Source organism: Toxotes jaculatrix, chromosome 3, assembly GCF_017976425.1.
Source record: "Toxotes jaculatrix isolate fToxJac2 chromosome 3, fToxJac2.pri, whole genome shotgun sequence".
NCBI lineage: Eukaryota > Metazoa > Chordata > Actinopteri > Toxotidae > Toxotes > Toxotes jaculatrix.
Window position 1 is genome coordinate 24,238,968 of NC_054396.1, and position 25,030 is coordinate 24,263,997.

General features: G+C 41.6%; 1 protein-coding gene across 2 annotated transcripts in view; it reads left to right on the forward strand.

Moving 5' to 3' along the window:
• The window catches only part of anks1ab (ankyrin repeat and sterile alpha motif domain containing 1Ab), a 40,202-nt gene that overhangs the window by 10,049 nt on the left and 5,123 nt on the right, over window positions 1–25,030 (forward strand). For both annotated transcript variants that reach the window (XR_005893823.1, XM_041033109.1), the window contains exons 3-13: window positions 3,180–3,252; window positions 9,305–9,420; window positions 13,970–14,068; window positions 15,103–15,249; window positions 17,441–17,548; window positions 18,827–18,997; window positions 20,130–20,267; window positions 20,437–20,508; window positions 20,738–20,821; window positions 20,953–21,090; window positions 22,023–22,199. Coding sequence is in view for 1 of the 2 variants with exons in the window: in XM_041033109.1 (XP_040889043.1) it covers window positions 3,180–3,252; window positions 9,305–9,420; window positions 13,970–14,068; window positions 15,103–15,249; window positions 17,441–17,548; window positions 18,827–18,997; window positions 20,130–20,267; window positions 20,437–20,508; window positions 20,738–20,821; window positions 20,953–21,090; window positions 22,023–22,199 (1,323 nt within the window). In the remaining variant the exon portion in view is untranslated. The remainder of the gene's footprint in view (window positions 1–3,179; window positions 3,253–9,304; window positions 9,421–13,969; window positions 14,069–15,102; window positions 15,250–17,440; window positions 17,549–18,826; window positions 18,998–20,129; window positions 20,268–20,436; window positions 20,509–20,737; window positions 20,822–20,952; window positions 21,091–22,022; window positions 22,200–25,030) is intronic.

Sequence of the window (25,030 nt, forward strand, 5' to 3'; positions counted from 1 at the left end):
CCTGTTTTGAGTTTGGGAAGAACAGAGGTAATGCAGAATAAGGCTGGTACCAAGGACATCAGTTAATTACAAAAATTCTTTTACCCAAAGGATTTGCAAGCAAATGGAGCAAAATGACTTCATCTTTCACTTTTTTTTTTTCCGCTGTAAGACTTGAGCTTGAAAAGGTGACATAATTCAATAATTTTCGCAGCGTGTGCAGGAACTGAAGAGCAGATTAACCTGCATGTAAATCTCTTCAGGATGTAGTGCCATCACTCAGATCAGATGAGTACCACTGATTTAATGATACGGTCCACTCAGAGTCCCATGTGCTTCGTTACTGGACTATCAATTACATTTCTGTGTGAATAGATCTTCTGAGTTGATTATTGCCATCCGGTTCCCAAACATTCACTGGAGAGTGCACTTTGTGTCAAATTAATTCCCAATGAGAGCTGGCTTTCAGGGCAGGGTAACTGGACCTTTTCCTTTTAATATGTGTCCAATTAGGGCAACTCGATGCTTAACTCAATTTCATGAACATATTGTGAATTCACCTTAAGTTATTTATTTTGTATGCCCAGTTGGTTACGTCAGCACATGCCTAGGTAGCAGCATAAATGCAGTGAGATATTCGTATCAATAAAGGTAGACTAGATATAAGAAACACCCCTTGATATAGACCTATGTAAGTTAACAGCACCATAAACGAAAGCCTCCAAAATAACCTTGAAGTTGAATCAACACCTCTCTAAAAGTTTCAACTAAAACAGAGCATATCCTGCAGTAATTGTAATGGTAGGATTAACCTGCAATAATCATAAAGGTAGGATTATCTCAGGTTGTTTCAGTCTGCGTTAGTTTCAGCTTGGTGAGTTCTTGTGCTACACGGTACTACTACTAATAGTAGTCCTCGTCAAAGAAACAACTTGGTATTAAGAATTAAATTTGAATTTTTTCCTAAAATATATAATAAAGTATTATATCATGGATTGCAGTAGGAATGCCAAAGGTTTGCGCTTAAATGAGAATGCATACATGTTCTCTTAGAGAAAAGAATAACTTAACTAACCCCATCTCATTGCCCAATTTCTAGCTAGTTACTTGCAGTGGATGAGGCTGTATGTGCGTGATGTTATGAAATATTTCAGCACTTTAACTATGATGACTCTGGTTTCTTTAGAAGCAGCATTTTGGTGACAGGTTTTTAATAAAGGTGCACTTAAGCTTGAATGTAATGCAGTGTGTATGTGTGTGGTGTGAGTGTCTGTGTGTGAGAGAGAGATATAGAATGTAACTGGGTTAATTCAAAGAGTAATGTGAGGTCTGCATTGCTGGAGGCATATGCCATGCGTCCCACGTGCCTGACTTCCAAATGAATCAAGGCTTTTCTACAGTGTTGATGCCACTAGCGAAGTGCATAGGGCTTTTTCAAACACTAAATATTACATCAAATAAGCCTGGCTGTGTCTCTGGTGTCACCAGTGAAAGCAGAATCAGCTTTTCAAGCTCACAAAATTTTCATTGCTGATTGTGAACAGGCCACTCCAGTGATTCTAAATTTAGTTCCCAGCCTGATTTGCAATAGTTTGCACATAGGTGACCCCGGGCTGCTAATTGCCTTGTTTAAAGTTGTCAAAACATGTACTTGGAGTTACACTCTTCTATTGTAGCCAAAGAATATTGAATACTATTAATATGTATAGTCCGTTCACTTTATAATGGAGTGGATGGAACATTGGTTCTGTGCATGAGGCCCTGTTGTCCTTGAAGCATGAAGTGTCAGCATGTAGTGTGGCAGTCTGTAGACAAATTGCTCACATTTAACCAACGATGAGCCTGATCATTATTCAAATATGCCGCACATGTAAGTGCCAGACTGTTTGAGTTGGAGTATCGTCACTCATACATATACCACTGTGTGTATTTATACTGAAGAAATATGACATTGGGTGCTTCAAGATGAAATGTCTTATTTCCATGGAGCTGAATGAAATCTGTGAAACGCAGTCCTTGTATTAGGATGTTTAATAAGAGGGAACTGAGACAAGACAGATTAGCAAAACAACTCATCTCACACCTGCTGTAAATGATCCCATCTTATTCTGTTCTCAGGCTGTTGTGTGTGATAAACTGTGACTTGGGATATGAATGCGTTGATTCAAAATCTTCTCTTCCAGTACTGTTTCAGATACTTGTTTGGGTTCCATCTGTGTGGAACTCAGTGGAATAATTTTCACATAAGGTAACCTGAGGCAAAGGCTTGCTACAGCACTAAAAACTGAGCTGGTGGTCCACCATGACTGGAAGATTGCAGAAACACTGAGTTTTTATAATGACATAGACAAGGAAACAGCAGGTGTGGAGTTTAAAAGACATGGGTGTTTACTATTTTACTACTAGTCTAATGAAAGACACTGGTCCAGCTGTATATCGGGTAGAATCTGGTGATTTTGGAACCTGACCAATACGAGGGACTCAAAGTCAGTCTCACCTACCTTCTGTGTTTGCTCTTGATACTGTGTACTGCATCTGGCACCAGAAGCACTTTGTTGGAACTTGATCTGCTTTTCAGTTATCCTGCAAAATAAACAAAAGCAAACAAACAACCTGGAAATTATTTTGGCTCTCTTGGAAAGTCAGGGACTACTTAAATAAACATTTTTGGCCCTAAGCCCCTAAACAACTCTTCTCTGAGTCGCTCTGTAATCTCCTGCATGCAGCATTGTGCTCACTTAACCTTGCAGTAAGCTGTTGCTTTATTCTGTGAAGCTTGAATAATACAGGTCTGAGAGGGCAATCAAACACTCAGTAAGAAACAGTCAGCAACAGATCTGAATTTCCTGCGGGTCACTTTGTGCAGTCTGGACTTGGCTGCAGGACTTCCTATAGGCCCCAGTAATCTGGAGTTTCAAAACCTTCTCTGTAATTCATCTTATCACCCTGCTGCGTTTTCGCTGAGTGGTGGGTTAGTCATTGAACTGCTGTCCACGTCGGACTGTTGCTTGCAATCCATCATTGCAAAGCAGCCCGCCTCCTTCCCAACACTCCCATCAGCAGCTCTCTGCTCCCCCAGTACCAGTCTCAGTGTTGTTGTTTTATTGCTGGTTTAGCTATGGTGGGATGGAGGAAGGTTAAATGCAAGTTTAATGCATGTTTTACATTCATATATAAAACATGTTTGTTTTCTTTAACAGATTGAGAAGATCATGAACTTGATTGGAGCAGGCATTGAAACGTCCAAAAACAAACAGCCCACACCAAGCTCAGGTAATGCTTCACTACCTATTCTGATTCCATGATGAACTTAACATTAAATTTTTTTTTTCCCCAGAGATACGACTGTGAAATGTAATTTATTGGTCGGTTAATGCAAAATGACGACTGGGTCTGGGGAATTAAGGGTGTCTCATTCATTAACCATTTATAAAGCTCTTAATTGCCCTGATGCTGGATTGGTGATAGTCCCACAGAGCTTATTGTGTGGGGAATTACATGTAACATTAGCAGCAGCCAAACTTTTTGCGGTGACAGCTTTTAAAAGAGCTGCTATTCAGCATTCAAACACACCTTCAGAAAAGATGGAGGGTAGGTTTTTGTTTTGTTTTTTTTTTTTCTTTTTCTTTTTGTACTTATAAGTCACAGAGATTCAAGCTGACATTTGTTTGGCACATCATTGTTGTTATTTGTTACCCGTAAGGTTTCCCCTTTATGGGAAATGTGATTCTAAATTCCCCTCGCTGTCATATTTTCTTGTCTTTTTTTTTTTGTTTTGTTTTTTTTTTCTGGAGTCACTATATATCTCAATAGGGCTTGAACTGATAGTATGCTTCATCAAGAGTCCTTCAGGCAGTACAGAGGGAGAAGCCAGCTGGCATCAGCTCAGTTTGTTTAGATAACACTCCTGAGTTGATACAGTGCAAACCTACCTCCATTAGATACTCAGCCATAAGGAGGTTTCATCATACGGGATTGTGTAACAACTTCTCCGGGTCTGTGCAGGACTGCTTTTTACAGGCCTCATAAGATTAACTTAGATAAAATGTTCATTAGTGATGTGCAGTGTGCTTCACGGGCTACCAATCTGCTGACCACAGCAAGGTGTAATGCCGCCCAAGCTGGAAGCCCGAACAGAAACAATAAAATATGTGATTGTGATAAAAGGATATAAAGTGAGGACGCTGGAGAAAAGAGAAGAAATGTCACTGGAATTAGGAGAATTAAGACTACAGCATGTATCACTGTGGCATTATCTTGCAACTTAAATCACTTCTTCCTGTCAGCCCATTATAAAAGCTGACAACATATGTCTCTGTATAGTTAATGGAAAAAATTATCTTAGTTCGACCTATGCTACCAATTAAACTAAATGCTGTGTACACAAAATGTAAAGGACAGCAACTCATTTAATCCACTTCTTCTTGGTTTCATGTTAAATTTTACTTCAGTGCCAAGATAACTGTGGATATTCTCTAATTTAATATAACAATTAGAAACAAAATGCAGCTCAGAGTGCCTTACTATATATATATATATATATATATATATATATATATATATATATATATATATATATATATATATATATATATATAAGAAAAGAGCAGACTATTTAAACAGCTGTCAAAATACTAAAACACATTTTAAAAGAGGAATAATGTAAATTAATTAATGAAATAATAATAGAATAAAACAAAAAATCAAATGAAACAACAGCAGTTATCTCTACCATAACCACTTTTGCCATCATCATCTTAATATTTATAATCTACATCAGTTCTATCCAGGCTGCATTGATGATAATACATTAATGTGCTACATTCATTATTGTTATTTTAGACTAAAAGACAAAATATATTAGCAAAGTAACTGTTGTATGATGTTAATTGTAACTTGACCTCCAGCACACTCAAGCATTGTTAGATTAATTGCTTTCCTAACAATTAAGACCTGAGGTAATTTCACATTACATAAGAGGAAATATGTTCTGTGTTTGGTTTTTTTTTTTTTCTTTCACGTATAGGTGTGTGCTATTTATAGACCTTGTTTGAGGAACGGCATACTGAAAGTGTCCCAGATTCAGCTGAGTCATGCAGTTGCTGCTCCGATTTTAATCTGAGATTGTGCGCAAGTAGTTCTGGAGGTTGCTAGGATGCTTTTGTTGCTGTTTTTGTATGCCTATGTTTTAGTAAAGAGGTCATATTCCTTTCTCCACAGTTTACTGAAGGGAAACAAACAGGTACCCCTCAGAGTCATCAGGAGGAGAGAGGGAGTGAAGGGGGGATTACTCAAAGATGGAAAACTAAATTGTCGCTTTTCATCCAGCCTAGATCTTTCTGTTGTGACAGAACTGGGAAAACCTTATCCTCTGTCCCTGTTTTCATTCCATCCACCTTTTCCTTGTTTAATGTCCCTCTCATATCAGGAGCCGAGGACAATCAATTCATCTTCAGGAAGCAGGTTTCTGAGCATCAGACTTTCATGACTACAAAAAAAAAAACAGTCGTTCAGTTTTGTGCCATTTTGCATGCTCAAGGATGAGATTGTGTTGTGTGCCCATCACGAGTACCTCGATTGTGTGCTAACAGAGCACTGAGTAAATGAGCTTAAAAAGAGAGAGGGAGTGGAGAGAGAGAGCTCAGCTAACAGCACACAGGAGGCATCGGCTCGGTTTGTGTACAGGCACACACTGACGTTCAAAGGAAGAGTCCGCCTTCAGTTTCCCTGAATTAATTCAGCTTTGCGGCTCATTTTCTCCAGTGCTTGGGTGTGTTGACAAGGAGCTAGTGCTTTTCTCCTGCTCTGATAAAGATTCACGGCTTTATCTAGGCACAACCTCTACCTCTTTCTCTGTAAATAGGTCTTTCTGGGCGCTCCTCGGAGCCAAGTCTAGACCTAGCCGTGCTCAAACAGTACAGAAACCCGCTTGGATAGATTTGACAGCTTGGCCTGTTTAACAGGGGATAAGACAATGACCCAGTTCCCCCCCACGGAGGAGCATTGGATACTCTGTCAGTCAGTAATTAGGTCCTACTACCGTGGGAGGTGTTGCTGTCCCAAATGAATGGAAGTAATTGGATGGGGTGCCGGTATTTTTAACAGTCTTTGTCTGGGTATTGTGGCGTAAGAACTGACTTTGGTATGAGGCTCAGGAGGAAAGAGCAAAGCGGGAGGAGGAAGACTTGTGGGATCTCGTAGTGCATCATAATTAGTCCACTCCAATCCTTCTTACTTCCTAGAGATAAGATAGTAAATGTTATCTCGCCCATATGTTTCATCACCTCCTCCTCTATTAGTCTTTTACTGTCTCTTGTCTGTCTCGTTCGCGTTCTCTCCCTCTTCCTTTCTCTCTCACTCCCTCATGCCATCATTCTTCTCCACAGTCAGAGCAAATCTGACAGCAGCTCCTCGCCCTGATAACAAACGGTGAGAGCTGGCCCTTGTGGATGACTGACGGGTCACGGAGACCTGACCTGGCCTTTTACCTGATCGTTAGCACCAGAGCAACAGGGGTGCAGGCGGCCAATTACAAAGGAGGTTCAATCAATAGCCCTTCACTTTGCCTCCCTCTGTTGGCACCGCTTCGCCTTGCCCTGACTGCCTTGCTGACTGGCTGACTACCCGTTTGGGAACGTGTGAGGTGATTGCAAGCAGCTTGAAAGCCCTGCATAATTACGCTCTGCCTGCAGCTGTACCCAGATAACGCCGGTGACGGACGCAGTAAGCAGCCCTACATAGGTGGGTGCTGAAGTACACCACTCCCTGTGTCGACTGTGGCAGTTCTTTCAAAGTCAAATGGCACCGTGCATGAGTCTTTTTACCCAAGAATGTATCTGAGTTTTATCTCATCTCTCTTGTTTATCCAGCCATTTTCTTTTAAGTAGACTCTGTTGTACTCTAAAAATGGTTGATGTGACATGAGCATCTGGAAGTACATAATGGAATTTGCCTCTTTTCTGTCATGCTGTATGACTGGATGAGATGGAGATGGACTTGATATGTGTCTCTTCTCCTCTCCTCTCCTCTCTTATTCTCCCTCTCCTGTTCGAGTGCATTAGAGACTTCTGCTGACTTGAATCAATGCTGCCCCCCCTCGTCCTATCATCAAAGTAAGATGTAAATGAATTAAAGCCATCTGCTAATAAGCAGGGGCTTGAGGAGGCTCTTTGTTTCAGTGTCCCATGGCAGCCTAAAAAAATTGCGTTCCTCCTGCAGAACAGGACCAGGTCTTCGTCATCCCCTTAACATTGTAGTCATTCTTTGCAGAAAAGGACTGTGATTTTGGGCTCTCAGAGCTTGTTCCTTGTCTCTGATGGTGGTGTACTTTCTGCACTGCCAAGATCAGAGTGCCTCTGTGCAATTCAAATAAGTGCGAGAAAGAAAGGGGGGCAAGATAGAAGGGGAAAGAGGTAGAGAGACAGATGACGAGGGGAAGAGACAGTGTGTGTTTGCATCTGTCTGTGTGTTTGAGCGCGAGAGGCAAGGAGCGAGACGGAGTGAGGGAGAGAGAGAGAGGCAGAGGGAGGGGAATTGATATAGTGGGAGAGTGAGGGAGAGGAAGAGGTGGTTACGTGGAGCAGCACCCCACTTCATCAGGCAGCATACGGCAGCCCTGCAGTGCGATCACACAGTATGGGAATGGGGCTATGAGATCGAGAGCGAGAGAAAGAAAGCAGAGAGAGACAAGAGCGAGGAGGGGGGGAGTTAAAAAGAAGAGCTTGAGGGATTTGCTCAGATGAGAAGGGGGGGATGATCACTGAGTCTGTTGGCTGTCGTGGATGTGGGAAGGACGTGGCAGCAGTGGCTGAGGTTGAGGCAGATCTGTGGTCTCCTGTGTAGAAGTAGCCGGCGTCAGGACGTTATGCCCTGTGAGCAGTGAGGGGTAGTGTGTGTGAGCCAGGAGCAGCTGCTGTCACTGCATCTGCACTGCCTGCATGTCTCAGACAAGCAGGGGATGCAGCAAACCTCTGCCCTGAGCACAGAGACTGCTAGCTGTACCCAGCGAGGAGAAGAACCAGGTGGGCTGGGGCGGGAGTGGGGGGCGCCTGCCTCGGGAAGGAGCTAGCTTAACCGGCGCTGTGGTCCTGCAGTGATCCTCTCTCTTCAGAGCCAAGAGGTTCACCTGCTGTTTGATGGATCTGAACCTGGATTTACTGCTTTGAGAGATGAGAAGCACGTTCTCTGGCGGAGCCGCACAGCCAGCAGCCTGCTGAAGAGTGTGAATGCTGGGCAGCACAGGGAGCACTGGCACCACCAAGGACACCGAGCCTTTTTCTTCTGGCAGACAGCTTACCTGGGGCTTTATCAAGGAATCTATACTTGGATTTGATAATGAATTGAGGAGTTTGGAATCATCACACTGTGGAAATCCTAAGCCAACGTTTCTTTTTTCGATGTAGGATTTACAATATGTCTACCTGACTGTACTCTGTGTGGCTCTGGAGTAAGGACAAAACATGATTTAAGCAAATGTGTATTCCTTGATCAAAAATAACACGAGTACCTCAACAGTACTTTAGAATGCTGCTACCTTCATTGTATGAGACGTGTCCTAGCTCTCAAAGAGGTTGACCAATGAAGCCATGGGACTCAGCCAGAGCTTTACAAGTATGTGGTGAAAACCCTGACAAATTTATTTTGGGGGAACTGAATATTTCTGTGTTACACCCTGATGGAGTGATTTCTGATTTTAGAAAAATGACAGGGATAGTTTTAGCACAGTAAATAATGTGTGAATTATGAAAATGTCTGCTTTAGTGATAAATAATTTCCATTTTCACTGAGCCTGAAAATTAGTCTCTTATCTAGTCTCTTGACTTGTAGTGTTCAGTATTGTTATGTTTTTGGACTAGCTAGGCACTTGTTTTTACACTCGCTCATCTGCTCACTAAAGGGATGTTTAGTGAACCCTGTTTGTTGGAAGATGCCGTAGTGGCTCCGTCCAACATAACTAACAATACCAAGCTTCAGATGGGCTTCTTCCCCTGCACTACCTCCACCCTCGCCTGACATTTCCAGTCAGTCACACTAACACCAGTGGGTGTATATTAGCCTAGTCAGTCCCCTGCAGGGCTTGAGCTGGGCCTGCAGCACTTCCTATCCTCCTCCTGTGTTTGAGTTTAGCCGGGCCCCCGCCTGTACCGTGGGAGCCCCTCACCCCCGGCCTGGACCCTGTCTCCCCCCCACCCTGCCTGGTGCTGCTGCACTCGGCTCTGCCTCTGCTGGCCGAGGATGATGTGGCAATGCCATGTGTCGTCCTCTGAGTGCCGCTGCTACCGGCTGAACGGCTTCTCACTGCTGAAGCGCTTCCCTCTCTCGGCAGATGGGGCCTGTGGTAAAGCCCTGGACCAGCCGGTGGGAGAGTGGCTGGAGCACGTGGGGCTGCCGCAGTACGAGAGCAAGTTCCTGCTCAATGGTTTCGACGACCTACGATTCATGGTGAGTCACCTACAGCACGTCATCTCAGGGGTCGGTTCCACTTTACATCACTCTGCCTCTCCCTCTGTCAACCTAGCTGCATTTGTCTTTTTATGTCACCACTCTGCTCTCTCTCACCCTCAGCTTGTCCCTCAGTACTTCCACTCCCCCCTCTCTTCTATTCTTTTTCACACTCACCCTTGTACCCTTTCTCTACCTTCCCCCTTTCCCCTTCATAACTCCTCTTCACCTCGGTGTGATGCATGACCCTGCTAAGATTTATAGCCCACCGCTGAATCCCTTTAAAGAATATGGGCTGTCACCAATGGCAAGACAAATGACAACCAAAACCCATTATCTTTTTCCCAGCATTCCCAATCATGCTATCTCATTTACTGTACAATTCTACAGTCACCTCCTTCACCTATACTGAATCCCCTGATTTACAGCCCCCTGGAATTGACCTCTGTGTAGGCACATTCAGATAACCTGGACAAACGACACACTGTAGTCTATTCTCAATACACGTTGCATGGTTGCTCGCCAAATCTCACTAAATCCACTACCCATTGTGCTCTGTGCTCTGCTTGTGGTGCTTTTGAAACAAGTCTTGCAACAAAATCTTGGAACTGCACAATGAATGATTACACTGCAGCTGCATGCTCTAATGTTGTATGTATATAATGTATAATCACTGGTTTTTAGATTTTCATTACACATGTTGGCATGCAGACTTTTTTTTTTTTTTTTTAGTTACAGATTTATTATTTCACAAGTAAGTAAATTATCAAAACCCACGATTTGTCAGCTCTGATGTAATGATGGGGAGAAAAAAAAGATCAGACAGATTAGTGTTTCTGGAAGTCGTCGACACAATTTGCACAAATGTCTTACATTTTTTAAATGCCTCCGTCAGATTACATATTGATAAATTCATTTAACTGCAGCTCAAAGGACGTCTACAATCTGACTAAAAGTGTTATCATGTTTCCCGAAAAGAACATTGCAGGGAAACTTGATATTGCAATCGGCAGTGATTGTAAAAAAAAAAAAAAAAAAGCATTACGTTTTCAATCCCCCGGTCATGTTACTCTGGAAAAACATGGCTGTACACTGTAAATAACTAGGCCCAAAGGATAAACGCGGACATTTCTCAGACCACAGAGCTGCATTCGCACTATGGCCTATATGTAAGATCAGTTTGTCACAGCTGAGCTCAGTTAAGTGAGACCAGTAAGCTCAGAAGGGAAGGTGGTTGTGTTTACAAAGAGTTCCAGTTATGATCACTCCCACTCTGAGGTGCTGTGCAAATAAAATTTTGAGAATCTGATTTGTATTTGCTTATGAGGTGACACCGAGCCCAGAGGCGTACAATCTGTAGTCATAATACATAGTCATAGTAAAGGGACTACAGCAGCAGTGTGCGGTATTGATTAGAGCTAGACTAATAAATCATCCAGACATATATCACCAGATGTTAGCTTATTGCACATATAGTGTTATCATGTAACTGTAAAATATTCTGCTCTGTGCACTTTTTTTTTTAGTATGTGTTTAGGCATATTTTGCCTTTATTCATAAGTGGACATGAAAGGTGCAGGAAATGAGGGGAGATGGAGATGGTAAGGATATGCAACAAAGGTCTTCAGCTAAGACTGAACCAATGATGTTGCTTTCACTACAAGGCCACCTGGACACCTGAGATAAGAAAAACAATTTCACTATTGATACTCACCCCCCAAAATTGGTTGGGCTATAATATGAATAAAATCTTTTATCACTGTATATGTAATATTGTACTGCGTTAAAGAAACATATCATGAAATAGTGTTTTTTCTGGAACTTAAATTGAGAAATGGTTTATAGATAAAATGGGAACGCTGTTTTTCACTAATCTAGTAAATTAATTGTATAACAAAAAAGGTACTTAATTAAATTGATGAAAAAAAAATCCGTTAGTCCAGTACTGCCATAAATCAGTCCTTCTCATTGATTTGCAACAAAATCCACAACACCATAATACAAGCAGAGATATTAAATAAATAGTAATTTCAGTTTGAATCTCACAGTCTTTGCACATCTCCTGGTATGAAGGAGATACTTGTCATTACAACTGGGTTGGAAGATTCTATGTTGAACAAGATTTCCGGGCAATAATGTGATGAGGACTATGGGTCATTAGGCATTCTGATGTTCATTTTCATGCCACGACTAATGTGTCTGCTGGACTTGATGCATCAAAGAGATAAATCATTAGCTTCACAAGGCAAATTACCCATGGATATTTACAAGGATGTGGAGGTTGCAAACAAGGGAAAGGTCAGAGTAGTCAGGCAGACATTGTGAATGTTTAATAATGTGCCCTTTTAGATTCAGCCAGACTCGCTTCAGATGTGATCAATCTAACTGAACTTGAACATCAGAACTTGTTTGTGGGATTCATTGCAAAGAATAGTCGGCTGAGCAGTAGAGGGCAGTCTACCATGGCTCATTTTCAAATCAGTGTCATGTCCGAATACATTTATGTAATAATACCATACTGAAGAACAACACAAGGAAGATCAGAAAAAAAAGTGCAATGATACTTAGTCAAGTCAGAGACAAGATCAGAGTAAACCCACACTCTCTGCATCGTTTGTGAGCCCAGAGGAAGCTGAAAATCCTCTACAATCTAATTCTACAGTGGCAGGACTCTCAGCATGTGAGCCATACTGTTACCTACAAACCACCACTGTCACAGCTGAAGATCCACGGTGCTGCTTGGAAAGTTTCCTCCGGCCCGCCCACCAGAGCAAGAGAGCAGGCACTCACATGAGTCGGCAGGGCTCTCTGCATGTGATGATTGCTCTGAGATGCAGCTTTTGAGGGATCATAAATTATGAACAGCTGTGTGCCCATTCTCATAATTTTTACACGATGATTATCATTTTGTGCTCCTTTCATGCTACTAGAAGTGGGGCGCCCGTGGCTTTCATTCTCTTGGCCTCCATGCCCACACATTTACAGTCCAGAATTCCACATCTTTTTTTTTTTTTTTTTTTTTGTAGCATTATGCTTTGTTGCTCTGATGAACAAAACTAATGTTGCAATGAGGCAAATTGTGTAGTGCAGAGAAGTTCCCCATCATGCATTTACATTGCGTCTCTCGTGCATTAATATTGCATCAGATTCTGCAGCCCCCTCTTTCTCAAATGCTATAATGTGGTAGTGAACATACATATTGTAACACATAAAATAAGAGTTCTCTTTTTTTCTCTGCCGGATTACTGCTATGTCCACCGACACTTGAATAAAGTAACAAAATTGGATTTTTCTAAACAATTCCTCTGTGGGGCAGAGCAACAGAGCAATTCTAATTCACTCTTGCATTAACTGAGTGCATTTAGTGAGATGAAGGACTTCTACCATGGCTACATCTGCAAGTCGTATCAGATTAAATCAAACTACCATAGCTCATAAGCTATGTAAGAACTGAACCATACATTTCCGTCACATGTTTCAAATGCAGCATGAAATAATAAGTTTGCAGTGTCTCCTGAGGCATCATCAGACTTCAGACTGTGTTAATAAACGTAGGGAATCTATTTTAGGCCACCCTTACATCAGACCCTGCTTCATTTTGACCTTTATTCTTGCGATCAGTGAGTAATCTCCCAACTGCACCCTGATACAGGCGTGTGAATACTGCTGCATTGTGCGCTGAAACCAATCCAGTGAGAGCAGATTGAGTAAAGACTACAGAACATTTTAACATTCTTGGCCAGGAAGAATCAATCTGCAGCAGTCCACAGGGAAAAAACGCTTAGCTCCACATTTTCAAGGTTCTCCTTGTATCTTTATTCCTGCCTATAAACTGGAATAAGATGACAAAGCAGCTGGAGCTGTGAATATGAACAGCTACACGAAACAGACAAGAATCAGCTTGTCAGTCAAGATTTCAGGAGGTGGAAAATTATTATAGCTGTTCCTTTTTTTTTTTTATGTCCTAAAATAAGGAATTATCACAAATTGTAGTGAAATATTGTTGCTTCCTCTCGGACCGTTCAGTTTCCCTCAGTGAGACACAGCAGCAAAGGGACCATGTAGATGCTGCTGCAGTTATGAAGGCTTTGTTCCCTCTGAGTCGCACCAGATCAGATTGATTACTCTTGGCATGCACAATTTATTTGACTTCATTGTCCTCCCACTCTGCCGTTACTGCTTGTGTCAGAGATGTGCGTGTCCTGCGTGTGTGTGCATGTTGTGTATGTTATGAGCAAGCGTGTGTTTGTACACCCTGGTTGTAACATTGTAGAATATGCCATGATACCTTCACTGACCTATGTTCTTACAGCTATTTGTCACATGTCTTTTATATGCAAATGCTGTACGCGTGTGTATGCATGAGATCTGAGAGTGAGATACACTGTATGATAGATTACTGATTTATTTTCTTGTGTTGTACATATTCCATATTGTATATTGTGTCTGTATGTGTGTGTGATTATTTGTGTGCATGCATGTGTGTCTGAGCGTGGCTGTGCGTGAATGTGTTTACTTGTGCTTGTCTCTTGTGTTTCTGCACATGTAGGGAAGTAACGTGATGGAGGACCAGGACCTCAGAGACATCGGGATCACTGACCCAGGACACAGAAAGAAAATCCTCCATGCGGCACGCAGCTTGCCCAAGGTACTTAACATCATAACTTAACCTTGACACTTGGGGAAGGGCAGTGACTGACAGTGTCTCAGAGAAAAAAATAAAAATAAAAACTGTCGATAGGTTCTGTAATTAGATACACAAATCGGTGTCCAGGCCTGGTAATGCAGATGTCACTGAGTCTACAGCCATGCTCTGTGGGACTGTACCGCCGTGCTTTGATCTAAATGCTGACATCAGGATTCTAACATGCATCCATTAGCTATACTGCTTATACTTGAGGGTCTCAGAGGGGGTTGGAGCCAATTCCAGCTGACATTGAGCGAGAGGCGGAGTACACCCTGGACAGGTCACCAGTGTATCACAGGGCTGACTACAACAAACAAACATTCAAGTTCACATTCACACATACAGGCAGTTTAGAATCGCCAGTTAACCTAACCTGCATGTCTTTGGACTGTGGGAGGAAACTGGAGTACCTAGGGGAACCCAGGGGAACCCACAGGCACCGAGGGAACATCCAAACAGAAAGGACCTTCATACCCAGTACCTTTATGCTGTGAGGTGACAGTGCTAACCACTGCACTACCAAACTGCCACAATGCTAACATGCTGATGTTGAATAGGTACAATATTTACCATGTTCACCATCTTCTTTGCAGGTATTTGGTAGTAAATCAGAGTATTGAAATGTTATTAAAATTTAACCTGATAATCACTCTAGATGAAAAGCCGGCGGATCACCAAAGTTGTTCATATTTATCCTCTGGGGACATTAAATATCAGTAGCAAATTTCCATTTCCAATCCAGTAATTTTCAACATATTTAGCTCGGCTAGTGGCACAAGAGGAGAAACCATGAAATCTGTTCAGAATTTAATAGCAATATATACGGCGGCTAGCGGGGCTAAAACCAGCAGTGGAAGCGTCCAGCTGTGGTGACAGATTCATAGCTACACCTAGAAAACAGGAATTTATGCTTTACAATCCTATTGTGAGTTTTTTTCTCAGTACAAAAAGTTACAGTGCTTGCTCTCTTACATGTATCTTTCTCTGCTGTGCAGGTAAAAGCACTGGGCTGTGATGGCAGCACATCTCTTGCCTCTTGGCTGGACGGCCTCGGCCTGCATGAATATCTGCCCAACTTTCTCTCAAGTGGCTACCGCACACTGGAGTGTGTTAAGAACCTGTGGGAGCTGGAGATCGTCAATGTAAGAAGCCATGACTTACATCATTTATCAAATACATTTTTTTTTTATTGTGGGCTCTTTCAGACGATGGGTGAGCAGGTTATCGCTTAGTGTGCCTCATTCTGACAGAGATGAATGAGTGCTGATGGACTCACGACCTGTGACAAACTGGTCTGGTTCTCACAGACCGGTCTCACTGGTCTGGTTCGCACAGACTGGGTTTTGTTTGAGGTTAAGAGGCACTTAAAAATGCAAAGCTGAGATAACACTCGGTAATGGAAGCATTTGCATAAAACTATAGCAGAAACGTTTTCAAAATCACAGAGTAATTAGTAGATACAGAACAGATAAAATGTAAATTAAGGAGCAGTGTAGTGAGTGATGACAGTTGGTTTATCTCTTTGTCTGTGTGTGTGTTTAGATTACAGCTGTGGTAGATAAATCTGACAGTTAACAGTACAGGAAAGAAAAAAAAAACATCATCCTCTGCTACGTTTTCCCCCCTGACTTCTCTCTAATCTTTAATTTCTTGTGAAATACTGGATTGTTTATTTCGTTTGCCTTCTAAAGATGATTCACCAGTCCAAGAGGCAAACATCGCTCTTTGGTTGAACTTTTACAGTCTGTGATGAGGGGTTGTGACTAGTCATTGTTTTGTTTGCACGAGTCACAAGCTAAGATGGTTTGGGACCGCTGAGCTACCGGAACTTTATAGACATCCTTTTGATATTTTGCATGTGCTGACTTATCTTTTCTACTGAGTTCATTCAGATTGTGTGGTTACAACTTCCAATTTGTAGTATTACAAAGCAAAGTTAAACATTATTTAAAAAATAGTGTTAATGTGTCAGAAATTTTGCAGTTAGTTACAGTAGAAAGTAGCATTGTCGATCCAAAGACTATCCAAACAGGTGATCTGATACGGTTAGTAAGACATCACAGAAATTTACGTCCACTGGACAAGTATCGTTTACAACAATCGTATTTTTTTCCCCACTTACACCTACATCTCCATGTGTGTCTGGTTGTGACTGACACAAACACAGCAGTGGCAAAGTGGCAGAAAACAGCAACAGCTGCAGCAGCATAAGCAGCTGCAGGAAAGCAGCCGCTGAACATACTGTATATGCAGCATTTGAGAGATGGTGTCCAGCAGACTGCGATGCTGTACAGAAAGATGGGTGTGAGTGCAGGGCACATTACTTTCAGTGTGCAGAGTAGCAGAACTGCCTATGAGCATCTTGGCAGAACTCACTTTGCCCATTACATTTCCTACATCCTTTTCAGCATCTTTCAGCAAACAGAATCAAGCTTCAGGATGATCTACGAGCTGGTTTACATTCTCATATAATCCCGAGGCTTTTTATCACTATTTAAATTATCCTGTTTCTCACACCTCGTGCATACTGGTCTCACTGGGACGCTGTACATGAGAATAATGAAAACAGCACCAGAAATCCAGAGCACAAACCAGTTGCCTTCTCTGCCTCTGACTCTCACTGAATAAATAATTGAAGCCTTCAGACAAAGAACCATATGAGCCTGTTATGGAATATTTTGTACCAGCAACGTAATTGCAAATGTAACATTAATCACTCGACATCCACCTTCTCTGGATGAGCATGAATGTTAATAGCCAATTATGCAAATATACAGTATTGAGATAATGAGTTCCGACTAACCTGTGTTTCTTCCTCTGAGGATTTTAGCCACACCAGTTGAAATGGCATTTGTAAAAGGTTTAAAGAGACAGATACGATGGATCAGTGTGTGGCAGCTGAACTTGCGGTGTTAAAATACTGTAAATTAAAAACATATATTTAAGTAGTGACATATTAAGTGGATCTGTGTCATATAGTTAGCTGCAAATCAGTTGCGTATTTGCATATTACCTGTTAGCATCCTATAAATCGCCAGGTTCTTCTGTGTTATTTAAGCACCACGTCCAAAAATGGATTGTGAATAATAGTGTCCCAGGAAGGAGTCAGCGCTGCACTTTAAGCTTACGGCAAAACAGATTGGGGCTGAATTATTGACGACAGTCATTTCTGTTTGCCTGTGGATGCCCGCCAGTGAGGAGTGCATGCCACCAACTCTGTCAGTGTATTTTGGATATATCTCTATTAGTTTAGTCTAGATAAATTCTTGTGTATTGACTGGAAATGCACTGGAAAGTCTGATTCATATTGTGCCTTGATGCTGTCCTCTCTAGGTTATTAAGATTGGTCCCCTGGGCCACAGGAAGAGGATCATTGCCTCTCTAGCAGAGAGACCTTATGAAGAGGCTCCGACTAAGTCCCGTCGTCTGTCCCCAATTATGGTAAGACTGGTGATGTGGAAATTAGTGCAGCTAGATTTTATTAGGGTCTTCGTTGTGAGCTCTTCAATTTCTGTCTCCTTGGAAAGAAAAAGGCCTTAATAGGTGTTAAAAAGTCTTCACTTTCATTTACAAAGGTCTTAAATATGTTTTTTTTAGCCCACTGTAGTAACATAACTTAAAATGTTTTTGAGCGAGGTTTCACCAAACACTGGCTGGAAAATGTCTAGTACTGATATTATGCATAAGTCATATGCAAACCTTAAATATGTAGTTCATATTTTAATCATTTAATCCATCTAGAGCTGCAATGATTAGTCGATTAATTTGCTAGTTGACCCATTTAATCAGCAACTATTTTGATAATGGAATAATTAGTCATTTTCAAGCAAAAATACCAATATATCAATACAGATTTTATACTTTGGTTGGTATGTGAAATAGGTATTGAAGTGCATTCTCTGTGCTATTAAAAACATAGTTTAACTTGGTGAACCCTGCAGAATCCACGATGACACTGATTTGATGTCTACTCTTCATAGAATACACAAAAAGGCAGCACAATCCAAGGAGCATATTTTTATCTAAAGCAGTTTACAGAACCAACAGTGTGAATCAGACTGCAGCAATGTTAGTGCTACCATTTCACCACTAAAGTGCAGAAACCTACTGCCAGCGCTAATTCGGTTAATAGATTTGGTATGCTCGAGATGCCCAGTTAGATAGAAGGGTAGTTCTGCATAATGCCCTCAATATAACCCATATTTAGTGTCAGTGATGGCTTTGTAAGATATATAATGTTTTTAATATAAAATGCTATCAAATGTGTTCAGGAAAATTTTTCGAGTGTTTAATATTTAAATAGAGATCGACGATAACACCCTGTTATTTCTCTTATAGAACAACAATCAAAACAGAGCATAAGATGGAAGTTAAACAGCGTCGCATGGCAAGCTGTATTTCTATGCCAACATCATTTTTGTGAGAAAATGGATCTTTTTCTTTCTGCGGCAGATATCTAATTTTGGAACGAGATTCTTCAATATCATTATGTTCACAACAGTTAAATACTCAGGGCTGATTTCCCAGGCAGATTAAACTGGGCTAAAAAGAACGGAGAATCTCCATGGAAGAGGCTCTTTTGTCGAGGATTAAGCTTGGATGCAGGGAAACCGGCCCATGTTAGACAGTGCTGTCAAATCATTAATCTGTGCTGTGTCTCTGATGTGTTTTCACTCTTTTGTGTGACACGGTGTGTGTCTGTGTGCGTGTGTTTGGCAGTTTCATGACCTCCTGTCCCAGACCACATCCCCCCTCAGTCAGATGGACCCCTACACCAGTCGCTCCATGGACATGCTCCTGCCCCTGACTGAGTCGGACCGGAGGCGGAGAGGAATCGACCAAGACTGTAGTGTATCTGTGCGGTCTTACAGCGAGAGGCCGCGCTCTGTAGTGAGTTCCTCATTTTACTTTAATTGACTTCAGGAAAAAATGTCCTAACTCACTTTGAGTGCGTGACAAGATGAAAAATAGAGGGCGATGCTACACAAAGTTAGATGTTCTCTCATCGCATGTTGTTTGAGTTACTTAGACACAGAGCCGCTCTGGATGCAAAACAAACTTACTATCTGTCTTAAATCTTAGTGGACAGGACCAAAGAACGACAACAAGGGAAAGTATTCACACTGTAGTAGCTATCTCTTCAATGTTTGAGGATGGATTAGGCCATTGTGGTCAATGTTGGAAATCAATGAGCAGTGAGTTTTATAACAATATATAAATATATTATATAATACATATATTGCATAGAATCATTCATTTGGATGAACATAATTTCACTGAAAGTCAAAACATGACAGTATTGAATTATTGCTTTACCTAACTTTTACTAGAAGCACTGAGCCATTTAACTGCACCCGGTGGATTTTAACTCGGAGCGAGATCCAGAACAGCTCTGAATTTCAGAAATATTTGAATAACCAAACACGATGAAAATACAATCCAGTCTTCTTTCACTGACCTGAATTCAGTTCTTATGTGCCTCCCTGAATTTCTTCAGTTCTTCTTCTTTAAGAGAACGAACTAAGAATAACTCAGTGATCAAATTTTACCATTTGCTAAAGGTCAAACTACGACACATGCACAAACACAGATGAGCATCTATAAGGGAAATGTTGTACAACTTGTCAGGCTCCATGATATGTAAAATCAATACCTCTCTTTTACCCTAAATGCTTTGAGTATAATTGTCATCAGTATATTTTACTGACAAGTGATTTATGAAAGAGCTGAGCACAGCCTACATTGACCTAAAGGCCCAACCCGGTGCATAAATATTTATGAGCTTACCAGCAGATCAAAAAAGGACTTAAATTAAAGTGCTGACCAGGCAGACTTCAGCCGCCCTCACACTAATGTATGGCAGTCAGAAGTCTTTTACCTTACCAGCTTGAGTGAGACACAGATTTGTAGCTGGAATTAGACCAGCAGAATCTGCTTTTCAGTTTTACAATAGTGCAAAATATTATAATCACTCCTCATTGTCTGTCTATGTAAGAGTTTAATTTGTTTTACATCTCTGCAGGACAGACAGAGCGAGAGACACAAAGAGTCTCGTTTAAACCTCCGGCCACCGAGCCACTCTGCTACCTACGCCACGGTGTCCGCCTGGCATCACCAGCCCGAGAAACTCATCCTGGACTCCTGCGGTTACGAGGCAACTGTAAGTCACGTTTTACTGTCTTTACATCGCACAATTTACAATCACAACTGACAGAACTACAAAATATTTAGCACAGTTTGCCTACTGTTTACCATGAGGTAGACGGACTGGGATATTATTGTGTATCTAAACTGACCCAGCCCTGGTGTGTTTTCATTCTTTCTCCTAGTACCTAGGATCAATGATAATCAGGGATCTACGAGGGATCGAGTCCACACAAGATGCCTGTGCTAAAATTAGGGTAAATATTACTGAAAATCTTTAAGAATCTTGAAGAACAACTGAAAACTGTGTTACTGACTATGAACATTAGTAAATAGAAAATAATGATAATGCTAGACATGGAAAAATCTGTCTGCAAAGCACAGCTGACAGTCACTCACAATCACATTTATGGTGCATGAACCATTTTGTTGTGTTGTGCTACAAGTACTCAGTTCTCACTTTTTTTTTTATTATGTCCGTTCCAGAAATCCAAGGATTCAAGAAAGGGTCCAGTTGTCATACTGTCCATTACCTACAGAGGGGTCAAGTTCATCGATGCAGCCACAAAGGTAATGGGAAAGTATGTTTGTGTGTCTCTGTGTTTATTGATCTGTCCAACCCAAACACTCCAGTTGACTCTTTCAGTCTCCATTAGCATCTCATTTCCAGTTAGCACTCCCTTCCTTCCTGTCTCCATTAGACCATAGTTGCGGAGCATGAGATCAGGAACATCTCATGTGCTGCCCAAGACCCAGATGACCTCTGCACTTTTGCCTACATTACCAAGGATCTGAAGAGTGGCCACCACTTCTGCCATGTCTTCAGCACTGTGGAAGTGGTGAGTAATACATTTCTACCGCACCAAAAGACCCCAGTGTCTTTTGCTTGATGTAATAGAAATATGATTTGCTGTTAACAACCGTTCTGTTCCATAAAATCCACAGAGGAAACCTTTAAATCTTTATACTATTCTTCACACTTGAGCTTTTTTGTAAATTCATCAGTGAATCATTTAGAAAACAAAGCGTGCTTTGTGGGATATCAGGAATCCCACTGCTAGAGGTGCATGCTGCATCGGATGGACATCATTTTCTTGATTGGCTCATCAAATGGCTTAATTGAAGTTCCACTCCCGCTATGAATGGCATTTGCATGTACAGGCACAGATAATGTTGTAATTTGTGTCTCAGCTTCTGTAAAGGTCGATGACAATCTTTCATCTTTGACAGATGGGCCACTGCAGAGCCACGATTAACTGCAGGAAAACTGTTTTAACTGAACAGTAACAATCAAAGTTTACACAAAGCCAAAACACACATTTTAAGCCTCACGTATTTGTATTTAACACAGTCACTTCATGTGCAGTGTGTTGTGCAGAAATGGCTTTTGCTGTTCTCTGAAATTGTGTTTGATATTCCACCAAGAGCCAGGGGATAATTATACTAAGTAATTATCCTAACAATGTGAAGAGCAAAGCTTTTGTGTGCTTTGCAGCACTTGGAAAACAAGTATTTACAAGCTTTAAAAAAATATGGTAATTCTAAATATTGAAACATGAAATGTTTAAAATATCGATTCAGAAGTCATTGGAAGATTAGAAATACAGTAGATTTTTATAGTCCAGGCTAAAGTCTATTGTAAAACCAAAGGACAACTTCTGTGAAGAGGTTGTTAGACTTGTTTTGTTTTTTATTACCACAACTTTCCTTTATGTTCCCTGTCTGCTGATTTAAACACAATTTAAAACATTTTTTTTTTTCATTCACACAGACACAGACCTACGAGATCATACTTACACTGGGACAGGCGTTTGAGGTGGCCTATCAGATGGCGATCCAGTCAAGGGCGAGACACTATGTCCCCCCTTCATCTCTGGCCTCAGAGGTCATAGAGACCAAAACCAGCCGTCCCGTATCTCAGTCGTGGAGCAGCATGCGGAGATCAGCAGTGAGTACCAGCCTACAAACCTTAAAAAAAAAACAAACAAAAAAAAAACCGCTTATGGATCCGTGAGTGTGTGCAAGTGTTGAATATGCTCTACTTGTTCAAAGGACAGAATGAGAGCAGAAACACGTCAGCGTTGTACAATCGTAATTCAGGAAAGGTATTCAGACCTCGTGACCGACATTTTCCCCGACGCTGAAAGCCCAGTGGGCCACCTACAAAGGAAGATTTGCTGTGTGGGTGTGTGTGTGTGTGTGTGGAAGAAAGTGATGAGTCATTACTTTGCTACCAATTTTATCTCGCCCAGCCCCCAATTCCGTGAGTCACTGCGATCAGGGGAGATTTTCTGTTTGTGCATATGCGAAACGTGATGAATGAATAGCTTTATTTGTTGCTTACAGGCGGGTATATGATTTCCTCTGGGACTTTTCTGAGGGCTCAGCCCCGCTGGTTGGACCCATCCCCTGCTTCCTCACCATTGATTGAGTGTGTTGCCGTATATGTTCCCGTATACCCTGAGCCACGCATTGATGCATTGACCTCTCAGGCTGCATATAATGAGCATTCAGTGATCACTGTCACCTGAGAGAGCTGCACAGCCGGGCGCGCACACACTGCTGGACCACATGCTTGCGCAGAGACACAAATCACTTTGTTTTACTACCTGCCAGTAAGGATAATATATGGAGTAATCACAGAGCTGCATAATGAGTCTGCCTGGTTGTTAAAGTTTTAGATGAGAAGGGGGGAGACTCCTATCCGCTGCAATTTGTTTTGATTCTTTTGATTGCTGTGTGAATGCTACTAAATCCTCTTGGTTTAAACAGAAACTGTCAAAGCCAAAGAAATTTTCAAACTGCAAATGACTGTTTGCTAAGCCCCACCCTCTCACTTAATGTTTCTACACTTGACAAACTTTGCTTTCTTGCTCTTGTCTGCAGTTTAGAGAAACAATGGGTCTGATTTCAGACAGAAGTAGACAAAAACAGATGTTGGCTCCGTGGGTTTGTTGAATGTGCAGGTTCTGGCTGAGTTTTTCATGTTGTTGACTTGACTAAAAACAAAAATCCAAAAGCACTGGTGCGTTAGTGGCTGCATAAATGATGCTGTACTAAAAGACTGAGCCTAAAGCTAACGTGTCCCAGACAAAAATGAATAAATAGCATTGTTCTTGTACTGTAGTGCAAAGCTAATTAAATCTAGTATCAGAACAAGGATAAGTATTTTATTCTGACATAACCCTGTTTGGCTTCTTAGTTTACTTTTACTTCTACCATTACAAGAGATATGGTTGTTATAATGAGGTCTAACCAAAGTGTTTGATGCACCTAATGCTTGCAAATCTTGGGTAACTTTGGCTGGGTTTGCTGGAGCGTACTCCACTGGTCCAATAAGCAATTGTAAGCAAGTTGGCCGGACATGCTAATGATTACAGATTACGTTAAAGCAGGTAAACAGATTCCTCCTTCAACAACAGCGCCTTCCAAATCTGCATCCTTATCACATGCAGATCACTTCAACGTGGAGAAATCCAAAGCTTGACAGACTTGTTGTGCCTAGTTACAGTTGCTAAGGTGCGATAGCTGGGTTTCCGTCACGTGATCATGATGACGCATGCAGGCGGAACGATTTCACGTGGAGGACAGGAAGTAAGTTACATGTCAAAGCCAATCGAGGAAATATTAGCAGAGAGTCCGTAATGTACGGGTTTAGATCCCGTGTCGAGACGGAGATACACACAATTAATCAAACAATATGTTGGACGTGACCCGTACCTCGTAAAGATGAGCGAGTTTTCAACGGACGTTAAAGATTTGCCGACAATCGAGGCTGTTGAGATCGCCAATTATCTAGTACGTCAGACCTCTTATTATACGAAACAGCAAATGAAAGCCTACAAAAGCCTGGAGGCATATAACTTTTTTTGTGAGCGGGTGGGTCCTCAACCTTGTTACCAAACGGCTCCAAGACGATTATCGTTTGGTCTTTGCCAGGGTGAGTGTTTATTCTTATAGTGGTTATGTGTAGCTAGCAGCTAGCAATAGCGGCTATAATGTCAACAAACACATCTTACAGGGATACAAGGGGGTTTATTTGTCAGTTACATAGAAATACTAATGTATGACATGACAGCGAAATAGCATTTGGACAACTGAGTCAACGTCCCCTAAAACGCTAGGGCAAAAGAGTCCCAATGAAGTCCATATTAGACTACTGGCACCTTAATAATAATTACTATGTAAATGAGAATTAAGCGACAACCTAATGCTATAAACACAGCCACAAAAACCAAGTTAGCTAGCTAACATACCTTTGACGAAGTGGTCACTGCGGACACGGGCATTAGCAGACTGCTCCTCCCGACCGCAGACGTAGGTTTAAGATCCACCTTTTACAGCGTTGTTCTGTAAGTTATTTTTATATTTATCACCTTTGTGGGTGACTACTTTTGGTACCCTATAATAGCTTTTTTTTATTTTTCTCTGTTGGAACGATTTGAGCACCGGTAAACTACACCAAACATAGGCATTTTTCCACACGGTAGACTCTCAGTGTGTCAGTCAGCCAACGGCTGAAACACCTGCCTTCTATCTGAATTTGGCGCCCTCGCGCTGCTGTGTCGTGACGTCATGTGAAACCCACCTATTGGACAGTCACTTTTTGGGGGGTGGGGTTTAGCAAAGGTAAATTATCAGAGCACAAGAGGCAGAATCATGTTTTCTGAGTGGTTTTCCTTCTGTAACTGAACAGGTGATGAACTGCTGCCACTGGACTTCCTCACTGTCCGTTCAGTGCATTTAAATGCTCTGTCCCTCTTCTCTCTCGTTTTTTTA